The sequence below is a fragment of the Episyrphus balteatus genome, chromosome 3, assembly GCF_945859705.1.
Source record: "Episyrphus balteatus chromosome 3, idEpiBalt1.1, whole genome shotgun sequence".
Classification (NCBI taxonomy): Eukaryota; Metazoa; Arthropoda; class Insecta; order Diptera; family Syrphidae; genus Episyrphus; species Episyrphus balteatus.
In genome coordinates, this window is record NC_079136.1 from 48,871,858 (window position 1) to 48,888,906 (window position 17,049).

Genomic DNA, 17,049 nt, shown 5'->3' on the forward strand with positions numbered 1-17,049 from the left:
CTGGCAGAAAATATAAGATCTTTATTTTCGTAAAAAAAAAACACATGCCAATGACTTGTCCAAAAATACCGTCATGTAGCAAGTAGTTATTCTCTATCCCGTCAAAGTCAGTTATATTATAAAAAAACTTCAACAATTTATCATCATGGTATCAAGTACCAAAAGCAAACTTTCAAGTTTATCCTAACAGCAACCGATATTAAGTGGATTAATCTGAAGTTTCAACTCAAAACTTCAAAAATTGTTGATTTGTTTTGAAAAAAAAAAGTAAATACCGTCGTTGTATACGCGTGCGACAATTTACGCCTGAGGTGATAAATCTGAAGTGATCAACTAAAGGTAATGAAATGTGAATTCGAGTCACTTCGGTATAGAGAATTCCATTGAACGGTTCGTTCGCGTTGATTTGATAAAAACGAAGCGCAGTCATCAATTACCTTAACAACACCATTGGCATAAACCAACCGGTCGAAGTCGCAGCAATCGCGTTCTAGCTACTAACAAACTACTAGCAGTTGGAATGCTTCCATTCTTGGCACTTACGCGCTTGCGCGCAAGCATAGAACGAATTTCTATTTATTGACGCGACATGAAACATCGTACACATCGCTCGTCGATGAAGACTCCCCTGGAAGATGCGGCAGCATAGTAGAGAGTGGGTCAGGTGTAAATTGGAAGATTTGTCACTTTAATCGAAACGAATTAAGTAACTGATTTATAAGCATTTGCATGCAGGTTTAATTACGATAGAGACATGGTTTTTTTCTTCGGTTCTTCTTTTTTTTCTTCTTGGTCTTCATCTTTGTGGAAATGAAGATATTTTTTATTTTTATTTTTAGATAACAGATTTATATAGCAATTTGGAACAATTAAATCTTCTAACGCAATGACAGTTGACAGTCCAGAATTCGCAGATACTATTTTACAATTAGTGGAATTTATATACTATTTGGCCTTTGGAGGCAAGACATTTCTGGTGTATGACTTGCAATTTTTAAGAATTTGAAATTCTAGTGTTTTTTATTTACAAGTGAATCACATGCTTGAGCTCTCACTAGAGTCTCTGGGTATAGTTTAGATGAGATGCCAAGTATTACTTTGTATGAAATATCAGTTCATAACAAACTTTTTAGTCAAATTATTAAGAATATATGAAGTTTTAAAGGGGTAGGGCTTAAGTCTATTCTTATTTACCCCAAAATGAAAAACTAATTTTATTTTTTTTTTTTATTTTTGACGTGATAACGTCTTTTTTAAATATGGTAAATAGGGGTAAAACGAAATTGCAAAAATGTGGATATTTGCTAAACGCGACGTTGTAGAAAGTTGATTTTTTTTAATCGATAGATAAATTCATTGTTAAACTCAAATTTATTGAAAAAAATCTAAAACATTTTCAAAACAAGTTATGAACGGTTTTTTACAACTAAAACATGTAATAGACTTTGACAAAGTGGTGATTACACTGCCCAACACACAAAAATTTTCCAGAACATTGTTTATCATTTCTTACTAAATTTAGGGTACTGATTCCAAAAATAACATTAGTTTTTTTCTAGCAGCTCTAGTATTTAAATTATTTATACATGAAAAGGCATAGAAAATCGTAACTAGAATTTTTTTTTAGGTATTTAAAATTTTTTTTTTGTATTCTTATTTTACTTACTGAACCGAAATACATTACATTCGAAACAAATTTTTCCAACAAAACTTTAAAAACGCTTGTAATGCTAAAAAAAAAATAGTATGAAATTACCCCAAAAATGTGAAAAATTAAAATATCTAAAAAAAATAGAGCTCCTAGAAAGCAACCAGTGATGTGTTTTTTAGGCTTAGTGAACCCAAAAGCAATACGTTCGATTAGAAAATTTCTGAAAAATGTTAACAAACGGTTAAAATAAGCATAACTTTAAAATAAGTGCGAAATTACCCCCAAAATGTGGAAAACTTAAATATTTCAAAAAATAGAGCTCCTAGAAATAAATGAATGTGATTTTAAGGTTAACTGACCCTTAATACATTGTTTAATATAAATTTTTCTGGAAAATTCGAATAAACGCTAAAAATAAGGAAAACTGAAAAATTAGTATGAATATTCCCCAAATATGAAAAATTAAATATTTCAAAAACTAGAGCTGCTAGAAAGAAACCAATATAATTTTTTAACTCGACGGTCGGCTTTTTGACTAATCACTGGTCAACAAAATTGAACTTTTTTTTTGTCACAAGAACCAAGATATACTTTTCTAGAGGTTTTTGACGTGCTGAATTCGAATCTGAAGTCAGAAAAATTAGATTGGCCTCCGTTTTTGAGATATTACCGTTATAACATGCTAAAAAACGTCATTTTGGCTGTTTTCGAGCTTCAAATTTTATGTGGGGTAATTCATTATAAACAAATTTGTGCCGATGATTTTAAGAACAGATATTCTTCTTTCAAAAACTGTTTAAATTTTCCCGATATCTCTTTTATTGCTCGAGATATCTTAAGTTTCAGTTGGTAAGCCAAAGAGAAACTAAATTTAATCTAAAGTTTAAGTCCCTGGGCATACAATTTTTGACACAAGAACCAAAATATACTTTTCTAGAGGTTTTTGAATCGCTAAATTCGAATCTACAATCATAAAAATTCTATTAGCTTCCGTTCTTGAAATATAACCGTTATAAGAAAACCATTTTGTTGCATCTTATAACGGTAATATTTCCGGAACGGAGGCCAATAGAATTTTTTTGATTTTGGATTCGAGTTCAGCAACCCAAAAACCTCTAGAAAAGTATATTTTGGTTCTTGTGGCAAAAAAAATTTAATTTGGTTGGCCAGTGCTGCTTCTGAGTCAAAGACTGGTACCTAATTTTTTAATATCTCGGACAGTAAAAGTGATATCGGAAAGATTTAAACATTTTTTGGAAGAATAAAACCAGTTCTTATAGACACCGTTATAATTTTTTTTCAAAATGAATTACACCACATAAAAAGAAAACCTCGAAAACAGCCAAAATGACGTTTTTCGGCATTTTCTAACGGTAATATTTCAAAAACGGAGGCCAATACATATTTTCTGACTTCATTTTCGAGTTCAGCACATCAAAAACATATAGAAAAGTATATTCTGGTTCTTGTGGCAAAAACCTTGTTGACCAGTGTAATAATAGAAAAAACACTTAACGATCTCTACTGAAAAATGCAAATTACTGTGTAGGTATTTCTTACATTTTCTGCCAAAAATTTTCTGTCAAAGAAAAAGATGCAAAATGCTTGATATTTCACCCGGAAAAATAGTTCACAATACCTTGATCAAAATTTTTTGAAGCGCAAAGTTTTCAGCCCGAAACTAGCAATAAGAGAAATGTGAAATGTCATTTTTTCCTGATTTTATAATACTTTTCAAAAAAGTTAGTACCTATGCCATTTTTATGTTATTTTAATGTTACTACTACTTAAAAACGAAATTTAAAAAAATGCATCAATTCAGAAAACAGTTAAAAAAATCAATACAATTTTTTTTTAAATTTTTTGAAATTCTTTAGAGTATTAATATTAGATTTGATTAGATGATATGAAGCTTTAGTTTCAGTCAAAATTATTTCTGTATTTCTTGCAGAAAAAACGATAATACTTTTTTAATTTGGTAGGCGAGAAGCTTGGAGCTATTAATATTTGAAAGTTTACTGAAGATCGCTTAGATACAAATTTCATTTGCATTGGTTCACAAATCGTCGCCCTAGTATTGGAGTGCCGTATACGCCAAATTGCATTTTTTGAACTAGGTATGCAGTCGTATGTTTTCGAAGTTGCTCTTTTCAAATTTGCTATCCGTTTTTTTCTATCTTTTTTCGTTGCCGAGATATTCACTATTGTTTTGACAAAAACAAGAAATTTTGGCATTTACGTCAAATTTTTCATGCAATGCAAGAAAATTTTGAGAATTGTTTTGACGTACGTTATGTTTTTCTTTGACGTACGTGTATATGAATAAAAGAAACTTCTGATTTTCATGGCGTATACGGCAAACTCATTTTGGACAAAAATTTAAATATTTTGAAAACAAAACGAATTGCAGATGTCCAATAGCATGTATATAAAAGACACATTTTAATTATATATCATACTAAAATATCAAAAAATACGAGCGGTTAGTTCTTTCGCAATTATCTTCCGAACATTTAAATGCGATTTCCCAAAAATGTAAAAATGGCGTATACGGCACTTCAATACTAGGGCTACGAAATATGTAGATTAATTAACTTTATTTAACATTTACGAAATCACACTTTCATTAACCTACCTCTCCCCTATGAATAGAATATTTTCTAAACTCTTTAACCCAATAAAAGTAAAAGTACAATAAAAGGTGTCCAAAAGTATTTCTATTTCTATTTCAAGTAATAAAATTACAATTATCTCACAAATATAAATTTAAATAACTTTAACCTGCAACTTTGTTGGACTATAAAAGGTAACAAAACAAGAAAACTCATTTAAATCCGAAAGACAACAAAAATATACAAATAATACAAAAAATAAACAAACCTGTAGTTACCCAAAAAATGTAGATCAATTTTTCTTTAACTCTTTAAGCAGTTTTTTTTTTATGACTGTAATGAGAAAGCTGCTTAACCAAATAATCCAAAATCACACAAAACAAATCTTGAATTCGAGGTAGTGAAATGACATGCAAAATAATAATATGCGCCATTACTTTCTCTGTTCCGATAAAGCTCATATAACCTACCTTTAACTACCTTTACACTTCACTGAGGCTCTCTTTTGGCATGTTTATTTATTTCAACTTTTTTTTTGACAAAATGCTTTGTTAAATTGTTTTGCTTTTAAGCCAAAAATGTAAATAACCTTATTTTATAAATAACATGATTTTTATTGAGAAGCCTAAATAACAAATTGACCATTGATGTTTGTTGGGGTTTACTTAATTTACTTTTATAATTTTCAACAACTTTAGGTTGTGGTATGTTACGGATTAAAATTATTACAAGTGAAAATAAATTCAAGAAAATAATATAAATTGTAGAGAACAACACTTAAATTGTTAATAGGCAATTATAATTATTATTATTTATATCAAAGACGCGTACTAAGTTTGGCGGGGCATTGCGATAGTATAGTTGTTTATTTTTATACCTCATTATAATATCCATAGCTGTTCTGGTTGACTATTTACATATTAGTTTATTTATTATCAACTCAGGAAAATTGTGAAGGCTTAAAATTCTTACAAAGTTTAAATCTTGAGCTTGAATTAATACACCTACTTGCTCTTAATTTAATTTTATCGATCATTAACTTTATAAGACATTTAAAAATGTATTAAATGTAAATGAAATCCTAAACTTCAAAAATAAGCAACTTATTTTAACTGTCAAGAAATGTGATAATTTGTAGGCCTTTTTCAAAGTACCTCTTATACCTATTTTTCTTCCTATCCATGTTTTTTTTTTTTTTTTATCTTTTAACCAATTAGACCTTTTTTCAAGTTTATTGTCTAATTGTCTCACTGCACTTTACATTCTCAGACGCATTATAAGAAGTGTAATAAAAATATCACCTTTATGTTAATTATAGTCCCTATAATAAAAGAGGTACTTAAATCTATTTGAAATGTTCAAAACGAAGATATAAGCTGCTTTTGTTTTTGTTATCAGTAATAAATCTTAATCGTCAGCTAGTGCATTATTCTCATCCATTTAAAACAATGAATTCTCCCTTCCGTATTATTTATTTTTTCGTGACAAGAAAATTGAATCAGAATCATGTAGTTAACTGACTTCTTCAACAACAACAAACAAATTGTAAAGTGTAAAAGATAAAATATTTAATAATCTAGTTGCATTATAATCACCAAGAAAGAAGTATTTTTTTGACATTGTGGAAGATAGATTAAAAGAAATGCATATAGGACTTATGAAATATTAAGCTTTACAAGCACTATAAATAGTTCTAAAAATAGTAGTGTTCTCTTCAAAACAGCTGTAGGGGTCTAGAAATAGTATTAATATGAAGGATGCATTATTATATTGAGGTAGTAGGCTTAAAATAAGTCATATATGACCCTATTTCGTTGTTCAAGGATCAAATTCTATAAAAATGCACGTCAGAAAAATCTAGACCATAAGTTATTTTTTCTGATTAAAAAAATATACCAAAAGCAAGCACAATTATGTATGTAAAAGTACATTATTTATACAAGTTCCTATAGAGTGTTCCAGAAAATGAAGTCTTAAGAACATTTTTATTTCATTTTTTATATCACACTGTAAAACAAAAATTTTTTGAAAACATCACCAACAAAATTAAAATTTTAATCTTAATAAAGATATCCCAAAAAAGCGTTCCCAAAATGACTGGTTATTCATTTACCCTACTTTTAAATGAAACTGAACTCACTTCTAACATACATTTAATAAATTTTTCAAACAAAAAAAGATGTGTTTCTTTAAAGTGACCATATTAGCACTTGCCGATACTTTTTCTTTGTCGCATTTTGAACGAAATTTTCCTTAAATTTCTGAATAATTTTCATGTTTTTCACTTGTGCAGCAATCCAAATGAAATGCAATGACAAGAATATTGCGAGCATTTTTTCTATAGCGGAACAACTTTTAGAAATTACATAGTTGAGTTTCAAAAAAACTAGCCTGTTTGTCAAAGATTAGTCATAACCAGCTAAAAAATTCTCACTCTAGTCATTTGTAGATCGGAAATGCCGGATAAAGTTGAAGCAATTCATTAAGTGAACCATATTGTGACAACTGTCCAATCTGGAAAAAATAGCAGCAAAAAGACATTAGATTGATTAAAAAAAAAAAAAATTTTTTTTGTTCAAAATAATACCGAAAATATTGTTGGAAATGACGAAAAAAAATACAGTAAGAGTTTCAGCCCTTAATATTAATATTAAGTACCGCCGCATCCAAAATTTCTATTTCCCATATGATTTACATAGGAAAGATTGTGTTTTTGAGTTTGGAATTTTATAACTTTTTAATGGTTCATCAAAAAGATTTAATCATTTTCTTGTATAAAATTGAACGCTCTACAAAAAAGCTCTTATTAATTTTTTTTTTTGAATCAGTCTAATATTCATATACACACTGTTTAAACTGTTTATCCCATTTGAATTGCATTGGATAAACTCAAATTTAAGTTTAACAACAACTATGAATATGGGCCAATGTTTTTTCCAAAAGAAATGGTTCGACTTCCAAATTTCTTCTCAAGAGGCTAATAGCAACTTATTCCACGATTCTAAAAGTTGCCATTAAAAATGGGAAATTTTAAGATTTGACAGATTTTAAATTTTTAATGACGACTTTAAATACAATAAAGAGTGAATAAATTGGGCTAATTATAGTTTTTTTTTTACTAATTTTCAAAGTTCTGCAGATAAAAAATAAAAAATCGCTAGGTACTCCAAAATTCTTTAAAATGTTAAAGAAAAATTGTTCCTTTTATCATTTACAGAATTTTAAAATACACAATTTGAAACGCAGAATTTTGGAATCCGAATTTTGACACATAAAGAATTTAGACACCAACCCATTTTGGTTTCGTTGGAAAACCTTCGGAGCTTTATTCATTGAAAATGTCAATACAAATTTAACAAAGTGCTCAAAAGCCACTTCATTTTTGTTGTATTTTTCGGAAAAAGCATTCCATTGTATTCCTTATCTTTTTCCGCCTTGTTTAAGAAACATTTTTTACAGTTGAAAGTCTTCCTATCATCTCCTCCAAGGCTCCAAGCTAAATCCTTCCTTCTTTCGATTCCCTTAATTCCACAATAAATATGGTGTAATCTTCCATCACAAGTCATTTTCGATAAAGACAGATTCTTATCACAGATGGAGTTACAATCTGGAGATCAACTTTTAATTTTTTTCAACCAGTCATACAGGAGCTTCAATTAAGATTCAGAAGAAAACTTCATCAATCACACGCATCAACATTTAAGAATTATGTTCACCTAGACAACGAGGAAGCAGTATTTCTTTACACTCATCCGGAGGTAGTCTACCCACTGTGGCTAAATCCCTCCTCATTAGAGAAGTCGTTCAATTAAAACTGTAAATGTAACACCGGAAGAAAACGCCACAGTCTAGTGACAACATCCTTAATGCTTCCGTGTAATTCTATTACCCAAAAACCGCTTTTCTTTAAAGTCAGTAAAAGAACATAAATCGACCGTCAACTATCACCTTAGCAGATCTTACCCCCAAGGTTAATTTGTATCGAACCTGTTGTGTGTCAGAAATTCCGTCAAAATTCATATCATACTAATAAGTGATGCACCAACCGCAATTTAATAGCCTTTTGGTATATGTTCACAAGTCAACCTTGGATAACAAGTCCATAAATAAATTGCAACATTTTGCGATATTGTCAAATAATAATTCTTTTCAACTCCTGTGATACACCAAATGACTGCCATTTGAATGTCGTTATATTGACTTCTAAAAGATTCCAAGCTGTGATTTGAGTCGAACTAAACTTTAAGATCAAACATCCTTTGGAATGCACCACTGATACATTCTTTAAACAAACTTTGTTTTGCCTATGCGCTTGCGCAATGCGCGGCGACATCAACGTCTAATATTTTTTTAACTTCTATGAGACTTTGTCTGTTAACGAAGTTTAAAAGTAACGAGAGATCCCGTCCAATGAGTGTTGTCTCTCTTGGTGGAGAAATGTACATTAGACACAGGTTCGAGTAGGTACATTGCCGTCGTCGAATGTGTTGCTCTACGCGCATTTTACTTAAGAAGTTGAAATATAAAAAAAAGCGAGAAAAAGTACAAATCATTTATTCTTTTTTTTTATTAATTTTTTTTTCTTTTATTTCCTCTACTACCAACTTACTACCATACCATTGGTACCATGGCCCATGGGGTTCGTTTGGAGCAGAGGTTCTATTGCGCTCAGCTCAATGATGATGATGATGATGGTACTCCATATAAAGAATTATCACAATGCAAACTTTAAGTCATTTAAATTCTATCCGGCCTGTCGAGAAGATCAATTTTGTTTAGTTTGTTAAGAGAGTTGTTCTTGATCTTGTTGATATTTTTTTTCGTCAAAGTTTAATTAAAAATATTTTTGTTTACTAAATTCAGTTTTATATTCATATAAATTTTGTTTGTTAAAATTTGTACATTCATCGGAGTTTGAGGCGGGTTTCGACTGATTTTGACCAAAGTATGTACCTACTTATACCCTTTTTGTTTTGTGTAATACAAAGATTTCATTATTTTGTAATTTAAAATAAGTTTAACGGTAAATGATGTCATAATTCTTCCCTGAATTCTTCGTAATTCTTCCTTGATTATTCTTTGTCACAATGTTTATATAAGGTTACCTGTAAGCAAGCAAATGTGAACCGAACTTTAAGTCCTAAAGTCCTAAATTGTGTTATTTTATCATTATCTTTTTTATTTTGTTTTTCAAACTTTTTGGCCAGTACGTTAAAAAATAACGAAGAATGTTAAGGCTCACAGCTATTTTAGAAATTATAATAATTATTATTAACGTTTAAAAACAAATTTTTGATCATAATGACAGTGATGATCGAATTTAATTTTTGTTTTAAAAATGACATACAAAATGTGAAAAAGTGCAGGTTGACGCCTTTAAAACTTGTTTACATAAAATTATCGAAGCATGTTGAACACATTGATGAACTAACAATTTTTTTGTTCAAGCAATGATTTTTTTTATTGGCTTACTTCAATTTTTTTTCGGGTTCATAATTTCTTTCTCTGGTTTCTACCAAAAGTTGTATATTTTTTTTGTTATAGGTATTAATCATTTTTTGTATTTGAGTTAAATGAAGTACACGAGTGAGTGGCACGTACATAATATGAGCAAATATTACTTCCTCTTATGAAATAAAACGCTTAGAATGGTTAAGTTTTATTTTTTTAATCAAAACAAAATTTTAAAATAAATGCAACAATACAGACATTTAATTTTGTTTGATAGCCTTGACACACATTTTTAAGGCCAGAAATACCCATTATTCAATTTTATTATTAAAATACTTCGATTCGATAAAAAGTTAAATTAATTTTAAACTACAAAATTTAGAAGAAAAATAAATAATTTTTATTATTATTATTATTAAAATTTTTTGTATATTTTTTAATATCAACAATTTTTTTTTAATACCAAATAATTTTTGTTATATTTGGACAAAACCAACAACAAGAATGGAAGTATACCAAATATTTTTTATAGATTTTTAAATTTTAATTTCTCAAATTTTTAGGAAATCGATTGTAAAAACGATTGCTGTGGGCATTGAAAGTTTGAAAGAAACCATTTTTGTTTTTTTAAGTGTTTCAATTTTTTGATTTTGGTGAAAAACTATATTTAATTATATTAAATTAATATAATTTAATCGAAAACGTTCAAAAAGAAGTTTTTTTTTTTGGTAATTTTAAAACCCTACTTTATTTAGTTTTAAAAATGTTTGTAACCATTTTTTTTAAATTTCGACTAATTGATTTCGATTAAATTTGGTGTACAGATTGATCCAAACTACATATATTCTAATAAAAATGCGATTTAATTTTTTCTCAAAAAATTCGGATAAAGGAAATATGGCGTTGCCATATTTTGAGAAAACTGACATTTTGGTTATAAACGCATGTTGAAAGGATTGACCGATTTTATTCAAACCATACACACAGATATTTCTTATCATTTGAAAGGATAGTGTGCATTCAAATTTAAAAAAATTTGGACAAAAAAATAAGAAAAAATTTTTGTTTATGATTTAAAAAAAAAATGTTTTTTTTGACTTCTAAACAAATCTCCAATGGTTAGTTTAAATTTATATATTTTTCATTATAAGAGCAAGAACGTGCGACCCATCCGTGCATCTTATTTTAATTGAATTTCAAAAATTGTAGCTTCTACTGGTTGCGCCCGAAACCCAAAATGTGTGATACTCGAAACGATGTTATGCATTTTAAAATAAATCCGTTTGTATTGTTTTACATAGGTATATCGCTCATTTACTTGAACACTGTCATAACTCAAAAAAACTGGGTTTTCAGAAAACTAGTTTTAAATTTAGTATCGATCGATTTTTGTATGTAAAAAGTTAGTTTCTAAAAAAGTGCTCCTTCTCCGTCAGTTTTTAAAGTAAAGAAATGATTTTCTGCAGGATTAAAGATTACTTTATTCCAATAACTTCTGCATTAATAACTCACAACTCGTGTTTTTTTAGTTATGACAGTATTCAAATGAGCGATATGTACTAAATTTCTCATACTTCTTGCAAAAAGAACTTTATTTTACCTTAGAAATTCACTTTAACGGTCACTGGTGTATGTAGAAATTTCTGAACAAATTTTGTTCTTAACAAAAACTTTTCTTTTACTAAAATTTAAAAAAATGTTTATGGAAAGGTTTTTTCTTCAAATTTTTTTTCTTTTTTGTTCCAAACATACTAAATATTCAAAATAAATTTTGAAAAATATCAAAAAACAAGCTATTCAAAATCTTTTCAAAATTTGAAGTTTTAAATTTTGTATTTATAGTTATTCGACCCTTTTTGTCAGTTTCGAATTATTGTTTATAGCTTGAAATATTTGGATAAAATTAAAATTTCTATCGTTAAATTAAAAAAAAAAAATTAGATAATAAAATTAAGAAAAACTATTAAACAAAGGATAAAAAAGTTGTTTTTTACTTAAGAATTTAGTTTTACTTAATAGTTTATTTGTATGTTCTAAGAATTTATAGATATTGAGCAATGAGCATATAAAGAAGAAAAGAAGATGCAATTAAATTGAAGCCGCTTAAAGAAATTAAAATGGCTACAGACAGTCACACTTAAATAATTCCTGAAAGTCTTGTTGTTATTGACAAACTTGCCGTAGGAAACTAAGGGCCATTTGCTGAATCGAAACTTAAATAATTTATGTTGAGCATAAACTCTTATTTTCTAATTTTTCCTCTGCGTAAACTGTCACATGAGGATTTTTGCTGAACATAAATGTTTAAGCTTCGATTCATCAGACGGCTCTAACACGCTAAGCATTCCTTAAAGTCTAAATAATTCTGACCCATTTTAGTACTAAGTCTAATTTAATCTGATACTTTCTACCATGCTGAAGTTTTTCTGAGGACTTTTATGACTTCATTTATTCAAATCCCATCAACCTAGTTTGCAAGTACATTTCAAAATACTTCGAAGTAACTCAAACACACCTTATATTGCAATATGATATAATAAATCGGCTCCGATATCGCAAGATACCAGACATGAACTGTAAATATAAAAAAAAAAATAATAAAATTCAATTGGTTCTAGCGAAAATGCCAATCTTATGTCTTCTTGCACACTAGCTCTTTCGCTAGGAGTCTAAAAGGTTAATGGAACAACTCTATAGCCCACTCGCTATGTAGCTATCGCAACAATTTCACTTTTTTCCACATAAAAGGCTAAACCCCAGAGCCACTTAATCGCATCACTCCCCGTATATAAAAGTTATCCGAATGTATATGAACTCCATTTATAGAGAAATTCCTATTTTGTAATCGCACACCATACAAATGAAAAGTCCGCATATCGAAACCTACTGACTGACTGACTTAAAACTTATCTTCGCATTGAAAAATAAAATGCCATTGAACCTGAACCTCAATCGCAAACACCTCTTGGTCAAGGTACCGAGTCCGAGTCGAGTAATATTGCAAGTTTGCAGCTATAAATAACGTTAAAAGTATGTGGCGCGCGAGATATTAGCTTGCGGAGATTCTTTGCTGTGTGTACTCTTCCCAGTTCCAGCGCGAAACAACAACCTTGCAGATATATAGTTGGTGTCCATGACGACTGACACGGGCCCAATAACAACGACACTAAATAGTGTGGAATTCACATGCGAGCGCATGCGAACGTTGGGGAAGTCGATCCTTTGGATTTCTATTTATAGTCATAGACACAGGAAAACGTTATTGGAAAATTAGTTTGTCGCGTTGTCCGCCTTTGCAATGAGAGGATGCCCGGTGGCGTCCATCGTGCGTTGTCGTCGATCGTCTTCGTTGTCATCGATGTTTAAATAAAAGCAAAGTTAGTTTTTCCCATCAAACGACACAGTGGCAAACAGTGAGACAGAGTGTGAAAAAAATTTGAAAAATTTTAAATTTTAGTTAAAGAAATCGGAAAGAGGAAATGCGTAGAAAAAGACCACCTAAAATTAAGCGGATTCCCGCATAGTTTTGCCCAGATGACTTTCGTCTTAAATTAAGCGGAAATCAAGTTAATTTTATATGAAAATCTTCTTATTTTCGTTTAAATTTAATTTAAAACGGAAGCCACCAGGCGGAAATCCGCTTAATTTTAGCTGGCCTTTTTCTCTTTGTATTTTATAAGAAGTACCACAATCCTCACATTATTTACTGAAAATTCTTGGCTCATTGTATTTTTTTCTTTTTAAGCACTAATTTTGCCCCACTGTTTTGTCGCGTAATTTTACAGCATCGGCTTCTTCGTCGAAATAAGGAAAAGATTTCACCGCATTTCTTAATTAGCCAGTACATGGTGTATTTTTCTATAAATTATAAAGAAAAAAAAAAAAAAACTAAACAAGCCAAACGATGGATGATGTTTACGGATAAATACGGTGGTACGGTTTGTATATAAATGGCAGTTCGGAGGCCGATCCTGTTAGCAAATTGTAAGTTATAGCTCGTGTCGACCGCAATATAGTGGGTTGATCGGTATGTCAAAACAATTTAGCGCGACGACGATTACGTCATGAATTTATAAGAATCCCAAACTTATACAAACATTAAAACTATCTAGTGATTTATATCTATATTGTGGACTTTGCCGTGTTACGATAGGAAAGATGGTTAACCTATGTGCAAAGTATTTTGCGAGATTACTATGATGTTATGTTTGTTTAGTCAAATTTAATCAAGATATCAAGATATTGCTTGTGGCAATATATGATGATGTCAGGTTTAACAAGAAGATTGTTCAACGGGAATTATGTTGATGATGGTAGGTAGGCTGGATGGAAAGATAAACATTAATATGGTAGGATAACCTGTTGATCTATGTTTGTTGTGGGTAAATCAACAAGCGATGAAATACAATACTGGTTACTAGAAAATTAGAGAATATTTATTAGGAATAAAGTAGAGATTTATAGTGAAGAAATTTGACATTGGGCGCCAATAAAACCTTAAGTTACCAGAAACTAGAAATTTACAAAGTCTCTGAGATGAAACTGCCAAAGTTCTAATTATCTATTAGTAATTTGAGAAAAGAGTGATAAATGAAAAAGAGTATGATTGAAAAGAAAAACTTCCCGAAAGAGAAAACAGTTCATGAATATGAAGTCTCCAAGACTTTGAAACTCAAAACAATAGCCGGAGGTCTTATAAAATGAAGAAATACGAACTTCGAAATGGAAACTAGTAAATTGCAGCCAAAAATGATAAATTTTAGGTGAATTTGCCGAAATTTTCAAATTGCAAGGGAAACTGGGGAACCTGTTAAATCGCAGCCTAAACTGAAAAATCCAAGCCGAAACTGGTTAAATGCAAGTGAATTGTATCCAAAACTATTAAACGCAGCCAAAACCGGTTAAATGTAAGCGGTTATAATTAATTGTAACAAAATCTAGTAAATGAATCATACTAACATCAAGTTTGCAAATTTATTTGGCTCATGATTCGATGTATGCAAAATGCAAAATTGTTAATTAGGGTGGTGCAAACATATTTTTTTTTCATTTTTCAAAAAAAATTTGATTTTGGACACCGAAAATTTCTAAATCGTGTTTGTTGATATGAGTTTAAGTTGAAATTTTTCATATTAGGGTGGCTCAAAAAAAATGTAATCTTATAATTATACCTATAAATCAATGAAGCGATTATTTTAACCAAATTATTGAAGAAAAAAAATTTGGCTAACAAATTTGGTTAAAAAATGTACAAACATTCTGTGCACTCAATTTTTTTTCAAAAATGAAAGAAAAAAAAACTTTTTTGAAAATATTTTTTTTCATCGACAATTTGTTTCAAATGTGAACAGATGATTTTTTTTTTATTTCAACTATTAAAAGTAGAAAAAAAGTATTTATTTTGCACCACCCTAATAAAAACAATATTTTCGGGAACTGAAAAAGGAAATATTTGTTTGCTCTTATTAAACAAAATCTATTTCCGTTTTGGTTTTGTCTGACGGACGTTTATGAACATTAAACGACTGATAAAAATTGTACTTAACCAGGCCAGTGAAAATTCTGCAGAATTGATCTGTTTATTAATGCAACAAAGCAGAAAGACTTATGTACAAACGCAGACTTCCAACGTTTATGAAAATACCCTTAACTTAGCTATCCGCTGCCGAAGATGGCAAATCGCAGCCAAAGTTCGAAAATCGCCAGCCTAAGCTGGTAAATCACAACCAAAACTGATAAATCTTACAAAAAGCTGGCAAATCACAGCCGATTTTCGAAGCCAGTAAATCGCCGAATCTGCTCCAGAAGTTTTGTTCATTTATAAAGACTTCTTCTGCATATGCCCTCGCTCACTGAACAGAATATTCTTCTGTCTAATGCTGGATTTTCACGAGTTGATTTTAGCCGCACAATATGTCGGATAAAGTAGACTATGCTCTGCCCAACAAAGATTGTCAATACAGGGAAGATAGGTATTCTGCATATCACTTTGCTACATGCGAACTGCATAACCCAACAAACAATTTTGGTGTTATAAAGCTTTACAGATGCAATTGTTGCTTCTGTAAAGCATTATAGAAGCAAAATTGTTAGTAGGGAAGTCTATCGCTTATAAAAGTCCCTCCTTTGCCTTCGAATCCAATTCCAATGAACTATCACGCCAGTGATTCTGGTCCAAATCCAGTATTCTTGCGAGGAACTGACACATCCTCAGGGAATATTTTGAATATAGGTGCTGGCAGCTTGTGATCCATCCTTGTATCGGCTAACTTTCAGTTTTTAAAGTCTATTGATTTTGAGCTTAAGAATTTTTTTATATCCGAAACAATATTAAAACAATTATTTCTTTTCTTTTACAGATAATTCTAACATGCATCTCAGCAACATGAAGTCTGCAGCTTTGTTTTTGTTGTTGGCTTTACTTTTGGAATCCGCATTGTGTGTAAACTTGAATCCACCAAAATCAAATTCAGGTCTTCACACTCAAGCACAATATGTTCATGACAAAGAAGATCCCCTAAAACAATCTGATCAAACATCTGAAGAAGAACAACAGGATCCTTATCAACTGCTCAATGAAAGAATGCCTCCGCAATTTAACAGTTGGAATCCATATCAAAGTCATCAACAGGCCACAAATAAATTTCTACCATTTATGGGATATCCTCAACCGATCTTCATTCCATATCCATTGATAATATCTCCAGAAATGTTTTACCCAATTAATGGACAAAATGATATAGAAGATGCAATGGCTCGAGCTGGAAATCGAAGAACTCCATCATATCGCAATTCACCAATCTACTATGTGCGACTTCCTCCTACACCTTACATGTTTATTCCCGGTTTAGGCTATCACTCACAGCCTGGAACTTTTCAACCCAACTTTTCTCCAATTCTACCATATAACTCATTTCCAGCTGTTCCATTAAGTTCGATCTTTAATTTACCAGTGAATTTCCTGGCTAATGGTAAACCAAATGGAATTTATCAAATGGAATCACCAAATGATTTACAAAGTCAAATGCCAATGCCTACTATGACACCTCAACGACAACATCCACTACCACCACCACCGCCACCAGCTTCATATCGACCAAGTTATTTGCCACAACAACCTTTCATTTCCCCATCAACTGATACCAAAATGACAAACTTGAAAAGGCCGTTTGTCTTCAATGGCCGACCGGAAGATATTTATATATTACCAAACAATTTTAATCCAATGCAATCCATGTATCAGGATTCGTTGTCGGGATATTATTAAGAATTAACATAAAGACTGATGATAAGTTTTAGTTGTAATTAGAATAAGAAAACTTAATTTAATAAATA

General features: G+C 30.4%; 1 protein-coding gene across 1 annotated transcript; it reads left to right on the top strand.

Annotated features, from left to right (window-relative positions):
• Positions 1-16,013: 16,013 nt before the first annotated feature.
• LOC129916050 (uncharacterized) lies at positions 16,014-17,038 on the top strand. Its single transcript, XM_055995811.1, has one exon. It carries the CDS (start codon positions 16,085-16,087, stop codon positions 16,979-16,981), a length of 897 nt encoding a protein of 298 aa, XP_055851786.1. The 5' UTR covers positions 16,014-16,084; the 3' UTR covers positions 16,982-17,038.
• Positions 17,039-17,049: the final 11 nt, after the last annotated feature.

Bases quoted from the DNA above. Each gene is read 5' to 3' on its own strand.
- LOC129916050 (XM_055995811.1), top strand. From the start codon at position 16,085: ATGCATCTCAGCAACATGAAGTCTGCAGCTTTGTTTTTGTTGTTGGCT.